This window comes from Triturus cristatus, chromosome 1_2 (assembly GCF_964204655.1).
Source record: "Triturus cristatus chromosome 1_2, aTriCri1.1, whole genome shotgun sequence".
NCBI lineage: Eukaryota > Metazoa > Chordata > Amphibia > Caudata > Salamandridae > Triturus > Triturus cristatus.
In genome coordinates, this window is record NC_140580.1 from 474,452,502 (window position 1) to 474,475,331 (window position 22,830).

Here is a 22,830-nt window from a genome sequence, read left to right on the forward strand (position 1 = left end):
ACCACGAAGTTGAATGAACACAGCCATTTCACATCCCCTCCCCACCTCTGCTAAGACCCATCAGTGACAGAAAGTGTTCCCCAAATATCAGGCCACAAACATCAGTGGAAGAAACTAGAGTGTAAGGGAGCACAGATTAACGTTGCCTAGCTGCGTAAGAAAGCATCTCAAAGGAGGAATGTATGTTTTCGTTAGGTTACAGAATTCAAAGATATTTATAGACTAAAATGGTACACGGACCAATTTCTCATTTTCAGCTGCCAATCAAAGGCACCATTGGTTGTCATCATGTAACAATATACACAAAAAATCCACTGAAAATCTGTTAGTAAATTGATTAGTACAAAGCGGGCCAGCTCAGATAGTGTCCTACTGTGAATCTTATCGGCTACACAGTCTTAGCAAGAGCTTGGTTGATTAAACAAAGTGATCTAAATAACAATTGTGCAAAACTAGACTAATAAACCAAAAAGGTCGAAAATAAATGTAACATATATTGGTTTTCGTGAGAGAAGTGAGTGTAGTTGAGCCTTGAGAATAATATGGATGGCTCATGATAGAGGTAGAGAGCATTATATTTCTTGTTATTTCTCAAAGCCAGAAAAGAATTCCTGAAAACCAAAAAACGTATGTGTCCATTTCCATGAAGGCTTGGCATTCGATATCTACTGTGATGGTTCTGCTCTGCCCAAAATGTCGTTTCTCCAAGGAGCAGTGATTTCCTTACATGGGTCTTTTATATATATTTTTTCTAGCATTTGTAAGAACCCATCACCTTTTTCAATGAACAGTTACCCTGTTTGCCACAAACAATATGCTGGCAGAGAAGCAAGCGGACACCTAAGAGCGACCGCCTAAAGAAATAATAATCACATTAGTTGAAACAGTTTCCTTCTCACACGATTAGACAATAAATACCATGTCCCGTGTCAACTAATAATGTAAACACTGTGAGAAATGCCTTCCTGCTTGGTGAAAGCACAGTAGATGTGAAAGGAGACCCAGCGTATGGGGTCAAAGATTAGAGCCACGCTTGACAGACAGAACAGTGGTCAAATATAGTTTATGGAGGGCGGATTGCATCGGTGTTCAGTTCCTTTTCATAGAATGAGATATGTCTGGTCCCAGATGGGCCAATTATCCAAAGCAAAGAGAAGCATTCAGAGGAAATATAAAAACAAGAGTAAAAAAAACACAAAAGGAAGTTCCAAATTCTAAAAGGAATATTAATCGTTCACAGAACACGCCGGAGAGGACTCGATGTTTTCATCAACTGCACAGCAAAGACAGGATATTCTTTAAATTGCAACTTCTCTTTGTACGGCTTTCACCTCTGGAAAGCTTATAGTATGCCAATTTTAAGGACAGAACATTTCCTCTTTCGGGAAGGAATAACAAACTAATGTACAATGATTAGAAGTGCATAGGTAGAAAAAAGTATGTAGATGTGTGTAGTCTTCAAGAGACAGTGATTCAGACCCTCATAAACAGCATATATCATAATAAGCTTCCGAAAGCCTCTGCAAAGCAACCACATTCTCATGCTTTACTATGCAAGTTAAATTCTTTACACAAAATAGTAGTGTGGTTTGAATTTTTTTTAAGTTGTACAAGATTGAAAAAGCTAACCAACCACAAAAGACTACGGGAATTGTGAGGGCATAGGGTGGAGGAGGTTAAATAAAAGAAGGCAAAATGTCGGCTCACCAGAATTGAAGCAAAATAAAACAAGTATTGGCCACGAAAGTCATCGCGATAGCTGTGAAAGCGAAAGTGATCGCGATGACGCGCTAGTGCTGCTGGCTGGCCTAGCGCATGGCGGCTGCGCGCGTGCACGCTCACGTGCACGCAAGCGCTAGGCCAGCCAGCAGCACTTTAAAAACTCACACACAAAATGTCTCTCCGAGCAGCGCATGCGCGCTGACTCAGCGAGACTTAAACAGATGGACAGAATGCAGAACAATGTCATACATTCACCCCAGTACAGTTGCTGTAACACTTGACGCCAGGTACGGAGCATGAATTGAAGAAGGCAGGAAGGCAGGCAGGCATAAGTCTCGCAAGGGGGTCATGGGTAGAGGTGACTGACAGAAAGGAGAAATGTAAATGGAACCAGAGCAACACTTTCAGCCATCTGATTTACATACAGATGGGTGAAAGGTAGATGAGCCAAGGGCAACAATGGAATAAATAAAAATGGTGAGGTGGAGAGAATAGTAATCAAATGGAAAGGTTTGATGTTCTGCTGTAAAAGGCAAAGCGATAAAAAAAACAAGCAGTCTTCGCAGTCTTCACTTTTCAAGCACTGCACTTGTGGCGGCATCCACCGTGCAGCAACGAGCAGCAGCCATATGTTTGTAATTAACGTGGCTGCGCCGCTGCTTGCTCCCGCAAGGTGGATGCCACCACAAGCACGAGTGCAGTGCTTGAAAAGTGAAGACCGATGGCTAAAGGCCCTCCTAGAGCAGCGCATGCAAGCTGCCTGGGCGAGACCTAAAAAACCTAAAAACGAATGGTTGTTATAGAGCTGCATTCTGGAAAGATTTTGGATGCTTAAACTGACAGCAAAGCCTCACGTGAGGACTCATGCTAATCAAAAAAAAAATGTGTTCCCTTTTAAAAAGCCAGTAAATTAAAAAAGCAATTGTTAATTTATTTTCTAGCTTTGTTGTAATAAGAAAATTGAATAAAATCAAATTTACATAGACTTTTATCTTGAGAGTTATGGACTTTCACTTAACAGTGCTTCTAAATACTGGACTGGGCTGTGAATTTGAGGTGTTCATGAAGATGCAATGATAGAGACTATTAACACAAATAAGTAAACATTCTGAAGATGTGTATAAATATTAACTTTGAAAATGAGATAGACGTTCATGGATGTTTTAGATCTTTTTGAAGACAACACTGGCATGCAACTCAACCTTCTTGCTTCTGATCTGGAAATGATAATCTTCTAATCACATTAATGTTTATTTGATTGAGGAAATGTTCTGCTGCAATCCAAATCGTATTGATCACATTTAATTATTTAGAAACAGCAAGATTAAATGTATATATCATAGCGCCTAAGATACCTCCAGACCAATACCAGATTTTCATAACTACAAACTATGTAAATCATTTCCATTTAGATTCTTGAAATAAATATCAAGCATATTTTTCGGGAAAAATTATGTTTTAAAATAGCACATGTGCTTTCTTGAACGATTACCTATTGGCAAGGCTGGTGCTTCTGTAAATCCTACAAACAACAATGAACAGAGTTAAGTGAACAATGCCTAAATTATCATTTCATCTAACAGTTTCAGTAGGGTAACATCATGCTAAACAACAAAGGCTCAAAGACATTCTCTATATGAAGGGATCTTCTGTGGACAGCGATTCCGGGCAATAACAGGCCCTCTCCGCAGCAAATGACAGAATGGAGGAAAGAGGGAATACTGGATTACAAGCAATTAAAGCTGAATTTCAGACTCTACAGGGTGTACCATGCAACTATTTTCTTTCAGTAAAAACCCAGCCTTATGAATCAGTAGTAGATATTCTACTTGCTTCATAGAGAAGAGATTTACTGAAAAAACCTCAGTCCGGAATGGGTAATCTGAGGCTGACATCAAACAGCAGCGAAAAACTCTAAACTGGCTAAAATCTCCTCTATTCAAGAAAAGAAATATGCTTAGAAAGACAAGGTGTGAGAGTTAATATTAAAGACATTCATTATGCCTTACCAGGAGAAGGTACCAAAGGGAGAAACAGAGCATTCAGATTGAATAAACCTTTATCTTGTATGATGTATGTCACAGCCATTTTAAACTCCAGCTCAGGGCAAAGGCACTAATCTATCTCAAGCTCTGATATTGGAGAGATGCAGTACAAGACGATGAACCGTCTCAAAACAGAACAAAGGGGGAGATAAAAGGAACTCAAAATTAAGACTAAGCATTTTTAAGATCTCCGCTCAGTTGAATCAACAGGAGAAGACCTAGGTCAAAGAGTTAACAGAATCAGTAACCGTTGGTATTATATTGCAAAAGACACTGTGAAAGATAATTTCTTCGAGCTCAAATGATGCAATAATTCCAGTATAAAGCTCCAATCAAAAGTTCTGGACCGGAGGATCATAAACATGGATATTTTCTTGAAGTAGGCCTGCACCACAAAAAAAAAAAAAAAATCAAAAACGAATTCAAACATTGAGGTCTTCTTGAAGACGGCATCTTTGTGCATTAAATCTGGGCCAAATCACAAAGGTTCCGAGTTGTGAGTGGAGGAACGGAGTAACACTGGTGCAGAGTCGTTGTCCGGATGCGGCTTTGATCCACATATTTATACAGATTTTTCAAAATAAGGCAGCAAGTTCAGCAATCCTATACTAAAATTTAAGCAGGCTTTGCCTTGCTTCATTTCTTCAAGACACTGCCAAAATTGAAGGTCCTATATAATAGATGTTCTTCTCTGGTGATGAAGCAGAATCTATGCTTCAGTACATATCATTTCTCACGACGTTCTGTCACATGGAAATTCATAAATAACCACCCAAAACGAGCACTATGTCTTTCGATAAGCAGAGGCCAACTACACAGTACTTCCCTATCAATTGTCTCTATTTTAAGACTATTGGGTTTTATACATCAGGAATATGCTACAGAGCAGAGGACGGTACAGGGGGGAAAAAAAAGGTATGATCTAAAACCACCCACTTTTAGAAGTTAATCAAACAAAGTCACTCCTTGCTTATCTTATTAGTACTCAGTACACAAACAGTCAGGCTTAACAATGTGTAAAGTATTTGAACAGAGCCTTAAACAGTAAAAAAAAAAAAGAACACACAAGACAAAAAGAATCACACCAACTGGTGAACCTCCCACCAGTCCCTCAAAGCTTCCTGCAGCTTCAACTTCTTGGTACCCTTCTTGGCGGGGAGTTCCCTCTCCTCGCATAACTGTTTAAGCTCAGTCAGAGTGTAATTATCCAAGTTGGACAGCTCGAATTCCATTGCTGCAAGTAGGGTCACAGACAGTCACATTGTAGCAATGAGAGTAGATTGGAAAAAAGCAAAAGTAGCCAATCAAGGAGAATTTAGAGAACTCAAAATGGTCTCAAGCTGTTTATATAGGTTGATAGCTGAACACCAGTGTGAGAAATTGGGCGATTGGTTGAGGGGGGTAAAACACTACACAAGCAGCAACCACAATCCTCTTCAGGGCGGGGCACAAGCAAACCCCAAATTAACCTGTGCTCAGCCCTCTGGTAGCTGGACACAGAGCAGTCAAGCTCTAACAGAGGCAATGCGTAAAGTATTTATGCAGTGCTTCAAACAGTAAGTGTAAACGTAACAAAAGAAAACTCCCACACCAACTTGGAAAAATAGAGCAAGCTTTAGTAAATAAATCAAGACCAAAAGGACAATAATCCATTGGGTAGAACCGGAGATATGAATTTTTAAACATCGGAGTGAAAATAGAGCCCAACACCCTGAAGTGCCACACACAGCTTTCTGGTCGATTGAAACCGAGAGAAAGTCACAAGTTCAAGCTGACCGCGATGGAGCGCAAGCCAGATACAGGGACCAGGTTAATCCTGTTGAAAAGCTACCTACCAGATTCAGAGAAGTGTCGCGGACGGTTGATATAGTGCGAAGAGCAGGCCTGGTGTCGCCAACAGTCAGGCCAGAACTTTGCGGTGGCACTCCCTGCAAGCCGTTAATGCTGTAGCGCCAAGAGTCGGATTCACTGAACTTTGCATTGGTGGGCTTTGCGAGTAACAAGGTTTTGGCACCAACGGGCCCTTTCGCAGTCGCAAAGAACCTAAAAACTTAAATGGCGCTCCACTGAGGTCACACCAAGGGTCCATAACCTGAGGGACAAATCTTGGGGGTCAAAGACTTACTCCAGCTGGATCTGCGTTCCGAAATATAGGAATAAAATGGTGTATGTGGACCTTTCAATGACTTGATCCAACTATTCTTTTTTTAAAGGCAACAAACTCAGTGACCTCTATCCCATTTCTGTGGATTATCAAGTAACTTCAATGTGTAATCCAAGCTCACTCACCACGGATATCTGGGGACTCATTTAACAATCCAATCCTAGTCCACAATAGGAGTTTGAGCATACACTAAGGCATACCCCAGATTCTACATAAAACTAGTTGGAAAACTAGATTTAGTTGTACATGCTTACTTCGAAAGGTAAAGTTTAAGCATAATTTGGGCTTGAACCGGCACAATGGGTAACCGAACATAAATCACATTGGGACCAGTCCGTCCATCTTCATTGCTTGCCTCAATAGACCTCATTCCACTAAATCCAAGCAAACATATTTTTAGCTTCAGTGATACTCAAAATTGGCACTAGGGGTGGACCAGATAGTTCCTTGGATATAAAGCAACATTTTGTATGTTCCCTTTAACTTTCAGAAGCAGAGATGAAGAAGATGACCGCCTCTTTCCTCAATGTGCAGACAAAAGAATTTACAGGCGGTAACTTAAACCACTTCACAACTGTTTAATTACCATCTTCCCAAATTCTAAGTTTTTAAGTCAAATTTTCTATTATTATTTGTGATACACTCAGCCAAATGTCTTAACATTATGCTTCAATGGCAAACAATATGGGCTGTAACCCTACATGTATTTTGGGTGGGGCAGTGTAGTCTGCATACTTAAATATAGTAAGAGACAAGCCACATAACTTTAGCAGGAAAGTTCCATTTGCCAGTCTGCTCCTAAGATACATGGCAAACAGATACATAAAAGCATTCCTATAATAATCCCCGATGGGTGCTGAACCTGGCAGAAACAGCAGAATCCCTTTGTTACCCTGAACTCAGTGCTGCAGAATATAAAGCTTGGATACCACACAGTAAGATTGAGGATGTTGCTCTAAAATCAATAAAAACCCATGTAAGTGTGCAACTCTAGTGTAGACAGAGGGATGTACTGTAAATCAAAAGGACCAAGTTATTATCGGTGTTCCACAGTTCGCTTGGAAACCTATCTGATAAATGGGAAAGAAAGTGTGCGCTTGTGCCCAGCTGTCCAGTAAGAACTCAACACAAGACCTGGCTTCTGTATCCAACAGTGCAATTAAACAGCAGTAACAGAGCTCAGAATCAGGACTCACAGCAATTTGTGGAGAACGTGATTAGACAAGGGACATAACCATTGCACCCTATACTCGAGAACATTTACAAACCGACCAGCAAGACATCCATTTGGACATAGACAGCTGGGAGGCCAGCAATACAAGGGCATTCCTTGCACAACTCCGGGTGGGCAAATGTTTCCTTTTATATAACAAAAATAAACAAGTGTTTGAAAAAATCTAGACAACAAAAAATTCCAACTACCTGCCGTCTTAGATTCCCATAGCATCCATGATCTTCATCAGCAAAAATAAACGGTCAAATATCTTTTTTAGCATCACATTTCACGCTTGATGAAGGGAATGATTTGATTCCTTCCGAGCATGTGAAAAACAAACACTGAAAAGATCAGAATCAAGTTACGGACATTTGGGTCTCAAAGGTTCCAGGCCTCTATGCTTTGAACAAGTTCAGAGAGGATGTCAAATGAGTTTACTTGTCAATTCGGTTGAGGAAAAAGGTCAAAGCACTACTGCACAACATTCCACAACAGTCACTCTCGAGCAGCCACTCTTTTCTGGAATTCTTTATCACTGAAGCAAATAACCATATAATTATCATTTAGGAAACCCACACTCCGTTTGTAAGTGGCCCAGAATCACAAGCTCTTACGCTGGGTGTGCCATTTTCTACATTTGTAGTACCCAATACCTGTGAGGATCTTACTACAACCTTCTCAAGTCATGATATTTATGCTGTGGACTATCTGGTCATTGTTTATCTGACAACATTTCTATTTTCCTGGTGAAGGGTACTCAAAAGGTCTTAAAATATTAATGATAAACATTTGTCATCACTATATGATAAGATTCCCCCATCTGTCTCTTAACTTAAAAAGTACCCTTCACCTCTCAAGGATATTTCATTCTCATTCCCAAAATTCTAAATCTATAGTGTTTATGTTCAATGTTTATTTTTTATGCATCTAAATCTCACACATTTGAGTTATTAATTATATAGGGATTCAATATCACGAAGGTGTAATCCCAACACTACTTTGGTGAAAGGTGAAACAACATTACAAAGGGCCCCATATCTTCTGAAAATGTGCTCTTATTTGGGAGTAGTTTGTGAATGTGTGATCAATTCTCAAATGAAAGGCATGTCAACTAAAGATCAATAAAAATGAGAGTGGCATTCCTAAGCCTTTGTGACCATTTCCAGGCAACATTATTTCCAGACCTTACATAGATTTGTTTCTTGGTTTCCTGCAGAAGACATCAATCTATAGATTTAAACTCAAGTACCAGGTCACTATGGAGAACTAAATTGACCACCAACCACAAAACATCCCTTGTGCGACTGCAAAATCAGATACCACATAGGTACTTAATTGTAGAGGATAACGCATATTCAAGTATATGTTTGCAATATATTTTTTAAGAGCAGTTTGATTACAAAAACAGGTCAGACTAATGCCACATCTGCTATTCAATCCAGACTTGACCTCTTATAGATTTCTATCATGACCAAAAGCAACTGAGAAGCAGGTATACTTTTTACATCCCAAGAGGGTTGTAAATGTATTGTATTCAAAGGAATTACCTTTAAGTCACAACTTAACCACAGAAAAGATAAATTTTTAATATTAACATCACAGGCATGTGCGTCTTTAGCCTTCAGTAACAGAATATTACTTGTTCCTCAGATATGACAATGCAGGGGGTAGAAGGGCGAAAAAGAAGAGGGTAGAGATAGAATTAAGAAACTGATGATTCAAAAGCGGAAGAATAAAATTCAGGCAACATCCGTACAGCAGAATGATCTCTCTCCAGGGGCGAATACCCTTGAATAAATAGAACTCCTGGTCTACCCCTCACATCCTCCCCCAAAACAGGTTCAACACATATAGAATAGGCCCAATCACTCACTAAGTTCTAACTGAATAACGTCAGACTAAAATAACTGAATAACGTCAGACTAAAATAACTTAAATAACTGTGTATTTCGTATACCACTGGGAAAACAGATTTTCGTGCTTGCCAATCTCATAATTGGCATTGCATTTTCAGCAACCAAGCCAAAAAATGTGACATTTGCTCCAGTAATCCCCGGATGAGGAGCTGCCTTGCAGCTTGAAACACACATGGCTTAACATTGAGTAGCGGATTTGTGGACCCCTATTTTAACCAGAGTTTTGAACGCTACCTGTGAGATGGGCTTACTACCATCCTGGTCAAAATCCATATTAGTCCCAATCTTCAAGAAGGGTGACCGGGACTCTGTATCCTGCTATCGCCCAATATCCTTGTTAGACTCCCTGGGCAAGCTGGCAGGGAGAGTTATCCTTGAACAACTACAAGACTGGGCTGATGAAGGTAGGGTCATCTCTGATTTACAATATGGGTTTCGACAGGGCATGGGCACTATAGAGCAGGCCCTTAACCTCTCTCTTTTAATCGATAAATATGTCCACATTAAAAAGGGTGACCTATACATGGTCTACGTGGACTTGACAGCCGCGTTTGACTGTGTTTCCCATTCCAAATTATGGGTAATATTGGCTGACATGGGGGTCCCCTTGAATTTACTTACATATGTTAGGGAACTTTATGCAAAGGCTTCTGCTCGTGTTCGTTATGGGGTGGGGGGGGGGGAGCTGACCGACCCTTTTCCAGTAGAAAAAGGAGTTAGACAAGGATGTGTCCTTGCCCCTCTTCTTTTCACATTATACACTAACGCACTGGAGAAGGAAATGCTGAAGGGTTCCCAGGACCTCCCAATGATATGTAAACGCCCAATACCTGCATTACTTTATGCAGATGACTCGGTCATACTGGCACGTACTCCCTGCGAACTACAAAAAAATCTGAGTAGATATTCCACGTTCATGGCAAGCCTTGACCTCAGGATAAATATAACCAAAACTTTCATTATGAGGTCAAACTCTTCCCGTACAAATGCCAATAAAATGAGGGGCATTTTTTTGAACAACCAAAAGATAGCTACTACCCATACTTAATCCTATCTGGGCATAATAATAGACAACAAATTGTCATGGAAATCAGCAGTGGAAACCCGAAGTCTACTTTTCCTGAGAACAGTCACAGCCCTTCTTAACTTTATTAGGAAACTGGGCAACAGAGCCCCAAATGAAATCATTCAGATTTATAAAGCCAAATGCTTGTCAGTGGCCTTATATGGGGCTGGCCTATGGGGCTTTGTGAACTTAGATATCATCCAGAAAGTTGAAAACTGTTTTTTAAGGTCTCTCCTTTCAGTCCCGGGAAGTACGAGCACCTTTGCTTGCCACCTAGAACTGGGACTTGTACATCTGGTGGACCTAGCAAAAGTGGAGCCTCTTTTGCTTTGGCGCAAAATATGGACTTCAGATAAAGCCAATCTTTCCCAATCACTTCTCTTGGACTGCTTAAACCTGGATAACGCTCATAGGTCTAAGTGGCTGAGGTATATTGCAACCTTCCTCCACGATTTGGGCTGGGACAAGTATTTCTATGATCCCTCGTCAATATGTGAGGTGTCAAGAAAAACTCTAAAAACCAAAGCACTCGCCCATCTGGAGGAGCTGAGGCTATTGAGTGAAGTAACTAAACCATCTGTCACTCACAGCCTAATGACTCAACTGGTCCCAACCCTGCAGCCATATCTGACCCTAAAAATGACAAACCATGAGCGCTATTTATTGGTAAGACTCAGGATGAATATTTTCCACCGAATAATAGCCTTTCCAGTTCAGAATAATTGGGTAAAAAAATTACCTGTTTGCCCCTGTGACCTCATATCACCACAAACAACCATGCATACCATCCTTTTCTGCAATTTTTTTGCAGAAAGCAGGAAAAAACTTCTTGTTCCTATTCTGAGGAGTCTAGGATTCAGGCAATGTCGCCCAGCATTTTTGTTCCTCCAGATGCTGGAAGGAGATTTACTGACATTTACAGTAGCCAGTTTCTTGAAGTCTATTGTTTATCACCGAAAGATTTTAGATTAAAGAATCAGTGATTTTATTTAATGATATAATCGTGTAAATATTAAACTCTTTTTAGCTATGTTTACTGAAAGCTCGACCATTCTAAAGCACTCTTTTTTATTCTGGAAAGATTTCTTATATTTTTAATAATTTTTTAAAAAATTGTATTTTATTGATTGTCTTTTATTGTATGCTTTTCATGATTTATAAATTTAAATCGAAATAAAGTAATATTGATTGATTGAGTAGCTCAATTGGTTATTTGCAGGCAATCTTTAACATTTTAAAGAGACTTTTACTTTAAAATAAATATTTCACATTTTTTTCTTAACCCCTTCAATGAGAGGGTCAGACAGACTAATACCCACACTACCTTCCCAGTGCATGTCAACCACTGGGTAGGCATCTAGAGGCCTATCTGATGTAGAGCACTAGAGGCCTCTCTGATGCAGAGCACCAGAGGGATTCCTTTATTATATGTAGGATGTGCGGTTTTAGGTTTAAACCTATAATAACTGATAAAACCCCACTGAAAGAGAAATAGCCCTCACCTGTGAAAATATATACACACTGAAAAAAAACCCTGCACAACCACAAACTGAATGCCATTCAAAGAAAGGAAAAAGAGTCATTTTTTTTTCTTTCTGAAGGGGCCAATACAATGTAACTTTGTTATACAAGCTAGCAGTAAAAAAGTCTAGCTAACATTCTGCTTGAGTTTTGTGGTTTAGAAATGCCACCAAAATATTGTTTCTTCTTTAGTTTTTTTCAGTTTTGCGGCCTTTGGTCTAAAGAAGCATGTTTTAGGTATTGTTTAATTATTTTATAAACTGTAGAGAATTTGGAAATATCAAAATCATATTTGATATTCTGGCCGCGTTTGAGCCTTTCAGTGATGAGTAAAATAGCTGGTTTCATAAGAATCTTTCCTAATATGTGTCATCACATTTATCCACAGAGAATGCGTAAAAACCCTTAATACATCAGCCCCCAGTTTCTAGTAAGTCAGTAGGGATAGAATGCAAATTGCCAACCCCCCAGGCTTTAAACATTCAATGCAAGGTATAGTGACAAGTATATGTGAAGAGCATTATCACCAAGCATCTGGGATAGTGGTTAAAACAGGACACCAGACTTTTGGAAAACATGGAATGCAGTGTCACTTGGAATGCTCTGCAAAAAAGGTTCTTTCCAAGTTCAACAAAGATTGGAGTGATTTTGTTTGTATTTGCAGTGATTCAGCTACATATTTGAAAAAGTTGTGTGATGACCTGTCAAAATTGATACCTGAGCAGAAGTGCTTCCCTGTAAGAGGTCCTTGCCACTTGTTAGATGGTATGCTGAAAGAATCTTTACAATCGTCAGAGGTAATGAGGAATGCAATTGACTTTTTAGTCCATTCTGGTGCACTGTTTTCTTATGCACAGGAACTAAAACACAAATATTTATCATTTCATGATTTGTGTGGCATCAAAGAAGGAGTCATCCCAACTCTGTCCCTTAGCTGATGGTTCTCAGTCCAAGCGGCTATGAATGCTATATTATCCACATGGCAACCGTTTACAGACTTTTTGCTGAGTGATGATGACAAAGGCAACAAATGTGAGGATTCTTGGTCACATATTGATAGCTATGTGAAAAAAAGAACGCTCTACTGCATTCTTAGATTTCTACAGGAAAACATAACTGCTGTAGTGGACATAATAAAAAAAACTAGAGTATGAAAGCACCCTTGTCTGCCAAGTGTTCAGCATAATTGGTGTAGATGTGAAACATCTCCTTGAGAGTAGGCTGGGTGACACCTTTAGTGACTTTGGCACTGCAACATGTTCCATGTTAGAGTTCTTTCCACTTGGTAAGCAAAGCAATGGTGAAGAGCAATTCAGGAACTTTTATTTTACAATAAATGAGAAATGGCTTGCAATGATGCATTGAAATGTCCCTTCACCACTAGTGGCATTTGAAGTCAATGAAACCTCACGGTGGTACTCTGTTATAGATCCCTTCCGTAAAGGGGAATTTCCTCCGTAGTTTCAAAAGTGCTGCTTCATTTTTGATCGCTTCAATAACTCCGAGGGCATAAGCGCCCAGATCAGCGCAAATGTTGCAGAACCTGCCCTGAGAGTTGCAATCTTCAAGTGAACCAGTATTGGCATGGAAAGTTATGTCAGTGGCCAGAGTTAAATTGTGTACTGGCTGTTTTGGCGTTGCCCACAACAAGTGCCAATGTTGAGGGGGCCTTTTCACAGAAGTTTAAATGGGAAGGAAAGAGCAAGCGCACATGACCAAAGACTCACCGAAGTAGTATTGTATGGTGTACTACATTAAGTTTAATTTGCAAAAATCTATTTGGACCTCATATACACTACTTACACTGTTTCTGTACCATGCGCTATCGGTGCAGAAAGCAAGCAAAAATAAAAGCAAAACGTTCCATAAACACCGGAAAAACACTATTTCTGTAGTTTTAATGGCGCGAAATGTGTAACCACTGTTTAAGGTATTGAAATCACTTGAAAACCCTGAGGAGAAAAATATCAGAATTTACCAAAAAAGAAACTGTAAACAGGAAAGCCTATTTATATTTTAAACTCTCCAAGAGCTTCTAGGTCGACCAGTCTTTTTTTAGCCCTTAGTGCAACAACATCATTACACTAAAGTGAAAGTAAAACAAGCCAAAGGGGCCTTTCTACTTTCACTGCATCAGTGCTTGCCATCCTCTTGCCATGCATGTTTGGTTACAGGTAGGTACAAAAGAAGGAAGTAGACTTCAGCCCCTCTGACCTTTTGTATGGTCACCATGTCAGAGGACCTCTGATTTTGGCAAGGTCCGAAGAAGATTCTCCAGGATGTAGTGAGCTACAAGGTGGCCTTCAGAAGCAAAATAGATAAGTTGTGGAAGCAGACTTCTAACAACTTAGAAGCCAGCCAGGATGTCATGAAGCAGTGGTATGACCAAAATTCTACCACTGTGGAATTGACTCCAGGGCAGAAATTGTGGGTGATGGAACCGATGGAGCCCTTGGGCTCTCCAGGACCGTTGAACTGGGACCAATGAGGTGATCAAGCGGAAGGGGGAGGTCACCTACCCGTTAGACCTCAAGACCTCTAAGCAACCCCACAGTGAGTTCCAAATTAATCGCCTCAAATCTCAATTTCAGAGGTCTGAGCTCACCATGCTGTTGGTGATGGATGGAGAAGGATGGAGAAGAGGAGGAGAGTGAACCTCTCTCTGACCTCTTAGACTCCAAGGAGAAAGATGGATCTGTGGAAGGTGTAATCCGGTCACCCAGTCTGACTTCTGAACAGCAGAGGGACTGCCAACAAATGTTAGAGCATTACTCCTCTCTGATTTCCCTCATCCCTGGGACTACCCACCTGTGCACACAGGAGGCAACCTCCCTGTCAAAATAAGTCTTACAGGGTGTCTGATAAGGTGAGAGCCAGTATTAAGAGTGAAGTCTCTAAAATTCTTGGATTGGGGGTTATAGGACCCTCCAGTAGCCCATGGTCCAGTCCTGTGGTTCTAGTACCAAAAGCTGCCCCACCGAGCACCACACCTGAACTCTGGTTCTGTGTGGATTATAGAGGGATAAACTCAGTCACTAAGACAGATGCTCATCCCATGCCCTGGGCTGAAGAGCTGACTGACCGGTTAGGAGCTGCCCAGTACCTTTGACCTTACATCAGGTACTGGCAGATTGCCCTAATAGAAGGAGCCAATGAGAGGTCAGCCTTCTCCACTCTAGAGGGCCACTACCAGTTTAGGGTGACACCCTTTGGAGTAAACAAATGCCTCTGCCACCTTCCAGAGTTTGGTGAACGAGGTCCTTGCTGGTATGGAGGCCTTCTCAGCTGCCTATCTGGATGACATAGCTGTCTACAGTAGCAACTGTAAGAACCACCTTTTTCACCTCCAGGAAGTGCTTCAGGCTCTGCAACAGGCAGGCCTGGCTATCAAATCCAGTAAGTGCCAGAGAGGGCAGGTGTCTATAGTGTACTTTGGACACGTAATGGGCAGGGGTAAGGTGCAGCCGCCCAGGTCAAAATAGAGACTATCATGGGATGTGAGCACCCCCCCCCCCCCCCCCCCCCAAAAAAAACTGATTAAGGTTAGAGCATTCTTGGGCCTCACTGGGCACTATAGGAGGTTTGTCAAGGGATACAGTACCATTGTTGCCACCTTGACAGAACTGACTTCTAAGAAGCAGCCCAGAAATGTGATTTGGACACAGCCATGGTCAAGAGCATTTGATTCCCTTAAGCAGGCCATGTACAAGGTCAAATGCAATAGAGAAACCGGCAAAAAGCAGACTACTGAGGCAAGAGCGATGCAGTAACATGAGGAGAGCTGGGTCTGGGACCTGCACAATGGGGTCGCGCTGCGGGCTCCGTTAAGTAGGTCCAGGGAGAAGGGAGGGAGGGGGTGCTGGGAGGCAATGTGCGGGGCTTGGCCAGAGGCAGGAAAACAGGCAGCAGAGGAGCAGGAGGGGAAACGAACATTGAAATAAGCAATATAAAATTGGGAAAGAGCACATTAACAGGATAGAACAGCAGGGAGAAACTAAAAAAAGTGGGAAAAGCAGAATTACAAGGAGAAAAGCAATAGAGAAACCAGTGAAAAGCAGACTACTGAGGCTGGAGTGATGCAGTACAAGGGAGAACTGGGTATGGGGTCTGCTTCCAAAACCCACAGCTAAACACGCGACCAAAAAAAAATAAAAAATTAATTCAGTTCATAGTGGAAAAATGTGATGTATCCATGTTGCGTTTTGGGCTGTTTGCCTGTTGTGGACACTAGGAAGTTTGTGGCTGCCCACAGATTCCAGAACATTCCATCACAAAAATGTGGGGAAAATGTGTTTAATGTATTTACTTACAAAGTTTGAGGTTTGCAAAGGATTCTGGAAAAAAATACCGGTGAGAGCCACGCAAACCACCCCAACCTGGATACCCCCAGGTGTTTAGTTTTCAAAAATGTGAACATTTCCTAGGTTCCGGCTGAACTAAAGCCCAAAATCCAGAGATACCGATCTTGCAAAAAAGTGCAATTTTTCTGAGGAAAAATGTGATGTCATGTTGCGTTTTGGGCCCTTTTCTCTCGGCAGGCACTAGGCGTACTCACACAAGTAAGTACCAATTTTAACAGAAGGCATGTGGGAGCACAGAATAGTGGAACTTTATTACCAATTGGATTTTGCTGCAATTGTGCCTTCCAAAAGTAAGCTGCTATGCAGGAAAGAAGACATTTTGAAAAATACCTTCTAAATCGTATGCTAGTATGGGTACAAATTTGGAGTTGGACAAATAACCACTGCTGTTAGACAACATATCTTGTGCTCATTTCAGAAATACATAGGTGTCCTAGATACTCATTTATTTTACCATATGAATTAATCTATACTTGGTACATAATGAAAATCATTGTAGGGTGCATGCAGCTCAGTTGTTGGCTTTCTGTACCATGGGGTAATGGAGTACCTACAAACCCCACGACCAGAAGGGTCTAGTGGACGTAATGGTATATTGCTTTCATAAATCAGCTATCGTGACAAAAAGGTTACAGATTAAAAAGTCACAAATAGGTACTTTATGATACCAAGTTTAAATATTTCTTTATTTCAACAGTTAGTTTCTTTGGGAAAACATTGAGGGATCTACACATATGATCCCTTGCTGAATTCGGAATTTTGTCTACCAGGGAACCTTTAGAATTCCCAGGATGCTGGGAAAAAAGTACACACATTTGGGGTGGATACCTTATGTGGAAAAAAAAGTTATGGTGCCCTGAGCATGAACTACCACAAATAGCCAAAAAAAAGGGTTCAGCACTGGGGTGCGGGGGAAAGCCCAACAGTTAAAGGGGTTAAGAGACAACTTAAAGTAACTAGATTTTCCAAATTTGTGGCTTGAAAACAGATTGTCATATTGGTCTCGTAGGCCAGCTATCTTTGCCAGAACTACAGTCTAATTTGAAAAACAAATTTTACTGTGGGAAGCGTAGAGTGAAGGCGATGCGTAATACTTCAAGAGAATGTATTTCTCCTGAAGCACAGTTCCAGTGTTCACAATAGCGGAGACTGCCAACTCAACAGATTATGCCCCAAGGTTAAACGGAAGAGTCTTTAGTCAAAAACAGATTTAGCAAAAATAAACAGGTGGATTGTGTGTGTAGGACTGCAGCAGGACCCAACTTTCAATTATACTTCATATTGATTATCGTACAAAGGGAATCAACATTTTATTATTGGTTTCTTTACAATATTAATACCAACTGAACAAAGTAAACACAGCTGGAATTCTCTCTCAATCACATAATCTGCCCTCCTGCAGTTTATACCACATTACAATATTTGAAATATGTAATGCTGAACAATGGTTACTGGTAGTTTGCACTAAACATTTTTCAGAATCTACTTAATTGATGTGATCCACGGCAGGCAATTAGACAAAGTCCAAAAGACACTCACCTTCTCTCAGTTAAACTGCTACGTATCACACTGCATTAGGAGTTCCCTTATTTCTGGACTAAGATGTTCCACAGCATTAGCAGCTTCTTTAATAGCTTTTCGATACAACCCTTTTTTCTTTCGATTAAACCGGAGTTTGAAAAATTCACTGAAAGAACACAGTTTTGAAACGGATATAAATGATGATGTTGGGGAACCAAACCATGAAACCTTTGCTTCTTGCCAGGGAGGCTCTCCATATTCCCTCTGGCTTGTGCTAATGCTGAGAATACTTGCAGGCCACCAGGGAAAACCATGGTTCTTACCCCACACAATATCTCCTATCGTAAATGTTTTTCCTTCATCACTGACACACACAGAAACACATTTAGTGTGCAACCTTACTGTTAATGGCGGCACAGTCTTATGTCCATCTTTCGAAGATGAAGACACATCATCGCAGGTTAAAAAGTCAGAAACGGGAGATGTGAGTTCTGAACTCGAAGACTTTGAGGAATCATCTAAACTGTCATTGCTACATACTGAAATGCTTGAGGAATCCAGGTTTCTTCTGTGATAGTTCATAAGTAAGTTTAAATTGCTATGTCCATTTCTACAGTGAGGGAATCCCTTAAAGTCATCATCTTCCCCAGAGCTTCCTGAAGACCCTTCTGCAAAAGTTTTTTCCGATGACATGTTTGTGGAAAATGGTGCTGACTCAGACTCCTTACTGCACTGAAAAATATTTAGTTCATTGATGAGTTCTGCTTTATACACTGAAACACCTCCTCCATCTGCCAAACGATGGGGTTTTAGTCTGATTTTAGGAGGTGGTGCATCTGTGCTGGAATGCATAGGCCTGGTCAATTTCAGTTTTGGAATGGAAATTAGTTCACTACTTTCACACTTCTCCACACAACTGCTGGTTTCTTGAATCCGTTCAAAGTCAATTTTTTTGGGTTGGTCACCTCCTCCATTCTGTAGTATACGTCTTGGGCAAAATGGCTCAACAGACCCAATGGCCCGTGATGGAATTTCCACCACTTCCCCTTTCCCTTGTGGTGTACTGAAAGATATCTTTATTACTGGACTTCTTGGCACTAATTCTTGAGAAACATGCTCAACCTCTTTCATTTCTTTTTTACCTTTTCTGTCATCAAATTCCAATTCTTCATCCCTTTTCTGATCTTTGCCCTGAATGTCAAGCATTCCAACTGTTTGCATGCTAGGACTACCCAGGTCATCATTTTCAGGATTTAAAGTATTTTTACACTTTTCACAAAGTACCTGTCGTGGTCGCAGCCTAATTGTGCTCATTATTAGTCTCCCAGGATCTCTATTTCGGGACAACCGCCTCTTTGTTCTCTTTATAGCCCTTGGAGGGGGCTGAGGTACCCACTGGTTGTAGGAATGCCGTAGCCATATGGGAGGAGGAAAAGGGGCTCCTTCAAAATAGGGAGGATAAGTCGAAGGTGTTCCTGGTGGTGGCACTGATGGAGGATCTGGATCACAGATTCTTTTCTGGAAGGTACCACTTGAAGGATATGGAATTTCGAGCTGTGGCTGTACAAGGTCTCCGTCGTCATGAATTCCATTAACGTCACTGCTAGCAGGAGGATCATCTTGCTTTGGCAGCAAAGGCGGCGGGACACAAAAGAACCCGGACCTATTTCAGAACAAAAGAAGTACATGCAATCAGAAGTCTTTAGAACACATTAATAGATAAGAAAAATACATATTATAAGAAATGGAGAACAGTTGCTGGTCGTTTACTAATGAGCACTTTTCATGCTAGGTTTTCAAGGTCAATTCAAGTAGTCTCTTTAATGAAATATTCACTTTGAAGAAGAAAAAGCAAAATCAATTGGTGGAATGCATCTTATATTTTTACTAAACATACATTTTAGTAACAATTTTTAGATGGATGTGTCTATTTTATTTGTTGCATTGCAAGTGTATGCCACATCAAAACAATTCTGAAGTCAATAATTACTTTAATACACTTATAACAGTTCTCATAATTTATTTCATAGACTTGTCATATTTAAAGAAAATGTACTCCATTCCTTAAAACCTAGCCACAGAATTTGAAGCAAAGTAGGAATGTAGAAAGGAGTTTAGGAAACCCTGCTCTACTTTGCATCTTCATAGCCTTCTAAAGGAATGTTGTTACCCTCACCCAGTTGAAAGATACCGCTTTTCCCCTTTACAATGCAAAGCTGGCAATTCCAGACGATGTAACCAATAAACTTTTCTTTTATCTTCTAAATACTTGTCAAATGGATGCCAAAAACGCATGCTCAAAACCAGTAACAACCTTCAACACCATAAAAAAAAAATAGAAAAGATAGTGTTCAACATACTAGGATAATGAAATTAACTCCACCTTTCAAGTTGTAACTGAACACCCGTATGTAGATTAAAAAAAAACACGTTATCTCAGGAGCCAGCCCATATTATTCTAAGGACCGCCGGTCACTAACAGTAATACCTTGCTTGACAGGATTACTGGAAGGATACATATGTATAAACCTATATCATCTTCTTTAATACAATGCACTATACCAGCAGGAGAACATCCTTAAGAGTGACAATTATATTAAGGCAGTGGTGTGGCTCTGCAGCACATGGTGTGTGCAGAGTCACTCTCGAGCAGACAGGCTGCTCGTGCAGGGCTGCAATGGCAGCCATGCAGACACGATTACTTGGGTCATCTTGAATGGATTGTTAAGGCCATTTACGTTCCAGGAAATAAAACATGAACAACGTATTTGTAAACCCCCAATTTTCTTTTTTTTCCCTCTATATACACCTTTCCCTTCGCATTGCTTTCTCTTGTTAATCTTACATGTTATGCATAAAAGAGGTTAAGTAAAGTCCTAAAAGCACTGTACACAATATGATCCGTACAGACCAGATTACAGTAAATACGAGTTTAAGTAGACACTGCAAAGACATGTAAAAACAAACTCTACAAATTAAAATAGGAAAACTAATTGAGAGCTCACAAAGATCTCCCACAATATTGCATCTTTAGCCACAACCAGAACTAAAACTATACCACTACACTAAACAAACCTAGTCTACAGTAAAAGTAATAAACATTCATATGAGTACATTACTACATATCCACAACGGAATTCAGAAAATCACAAAAATCTGTCAAAACATTTATGGTGGCAGGTTATAGTTCTACAAATGCTCAGCATACTGCAAGTTAAATGGGAATTAGACAATACACGTTATAAAATGATGCACATTCAGAGAATTAGAAGTACAGTGAGAAGAAATTAGCCATAATGATCGTAAACATTACCACAATCGCTAGATTTAAAAAAACTGAATGTGTATAGTGACCACCTAAACCATTTCTGGAACCCAGCAAAGTATGTTTAAAACCACCTTACATTTCAAATTACACAAGATATGTCTCATACTCCATAGTAGCCCTCACAGTTCATGCTTCTGTATAGGTGCAGGCTGCCACTAAAAATTAACTTGCAATTAACTGGAAAAAAACAAAGGTACAAACAAGGTGTGTGCCCGTGAGGCTATACTTCCACTGTAAATAACTACTTTCAGTTCTACTACTACCTTGAATAAAAATAGGACCCATGGTATTGGTCAGGTCGCCTATTAGGATTCACTATTGCAGCTCTTTCTAAGCATTCCTAGATTTAGGAGAGTCCAGCCAAGGGATCAAATATTACTCATACAAACCCAAACTATTTCGATATCCCTGCACATTGCTGTCCACACCGCCTTATGGAGCCCTACTTTTAGTCATTTTTTCAAACATACCTCTGCAAAGTTGTACGTACGTTTTAAGTATAAAGCAAACTGTTCTGCTTTCCCCAGAGCCAAGAAACCACATTGGTGCACGTGCAAGCCACATAAGATTACAGTGAAAAATAAAATAAGGGCTTCATGGCTGGACAGGACACAAAAAGATGACCTGACCTAATCCATACAACCTTGCCAGACACTTAAAACAGTTTTCCTATTTCAGCATTACCAAAATAATTTCCAAACTGTCTTTTGATGTACCAACCTTCATTTTAAATCAGGTCCAAATAGTGCATATCAGTTCCATACCTATTCCATGAGTCTACTGAGACCACCTAGCTAAACTCATGTCTAATCAGATCTACTCTTCTCAAGTAATAATTCCTATTCTGGACTGTTAGCACTTTCCCACTGTTGCAAATATTTAACTATGACAATTTCCACATTAACCATCTCAAACAAAGAACTAAACATGCTGCCAAAACCTGCAGTCCTGGAGACCTTGCCTGACAGTTCGGGCTGGGCTTTTCCCATGAAGCAAAACCAAAGGGGATGATGGGCGGACTCACTCAACCACCCTAGTTCAGACATGGCCATATGCAAATCAGTCTGACCCTGTGCCTCATGGGAACAGTCCAGCCCGAACTTCCAAGCCATGTCTTCCCTGGACCGGAAACAAGCATCCTGGGACCGGTTTCTGGCTAATCAGCCGTCATCAGCCAGGCTAGCTTGAATCCAGTCACAAAGTGAGCAAGGGTCCCACGTCTGGGCATACCCTGCCAACTTAGGGGGAACAAAGCAAAACCAAAGGGGATGATGGACGGAGTGTTGAACATTGAAAGTACTCACCCCCAAACCATGGACCCATGAGGCACAGGACCAAGACTAAGTTGCATATAGCGGTGTCTGAACTGGGGTGGCAAAGTGAGCTAAGGAATGATGATGGATTCAACCCAGATCTGTGACTGGGGGTGAGTGTTTGAAAACTTTCAGCACTCCGTCCATCATCTCCTTGTGTTTGTTCTGTTCCCATGAAGAACAGGGTCAAGACTCAATTTGTATATGGCTGGGTCCAAACTGAGGCGGCATGGTGGGCGAAAAACGAAGTATTAGGATGAGACGCGAGTGATTACCAATGGCAGAGATTAATGCAAGCATTCCATCCATCACCTTGTTGTTTTTTTCAAAACTAGTAAGGTCTTTAGAACATACTGAATGCAAAATATCAAAGCCATCACAATGCGGAAAATCAATATATACCCAGTGAGCCATTCCGGATGCCAACAAACTTATTGCGCTTCCAACTGTTATAAAATAGAGGACAGAAAAAATAAAATCCAGGATTGAAAAAACAAAACCTACCCTGGAAGATGTCATCTATAGTTGTATCCATTAACCTTCTGGAATCTGGACTCGTACAGTTAGCAGAAAAGCATTTCTATTTGTTAATATTTGGAATCCAGATATCCCATAAACAAATGATTGAAAACCTACACAAGTCTAGGAAGCACTGAC

General features: G+C 40.6%; 1 protein-coding gene across 1 annotated transcript in view; it reads right to left on the reverse strand.

Moving 5' to 3' along the window:
• PWWP2B (PWWP domain containing 2B) overlaps positions 1–22,830 on the reverse strand; it is a 95,632-nt gene that overhangs the window by 30,785 nt on the left and 42,017 nt on the right. Inside the window, exon 2 of the mRNA XM_085606196.1 lies at positions 17,551–19,195. Coding sequence (XP_085462322.1) covers positions 17,569–19,195 — 1,627 coding nt within the window. The 3' untranslated portion in view covers positions 17,551–17,568. The remainder of the gene's footprint in view (positions 1–17,550; positions 19,196–22,830) is intronic.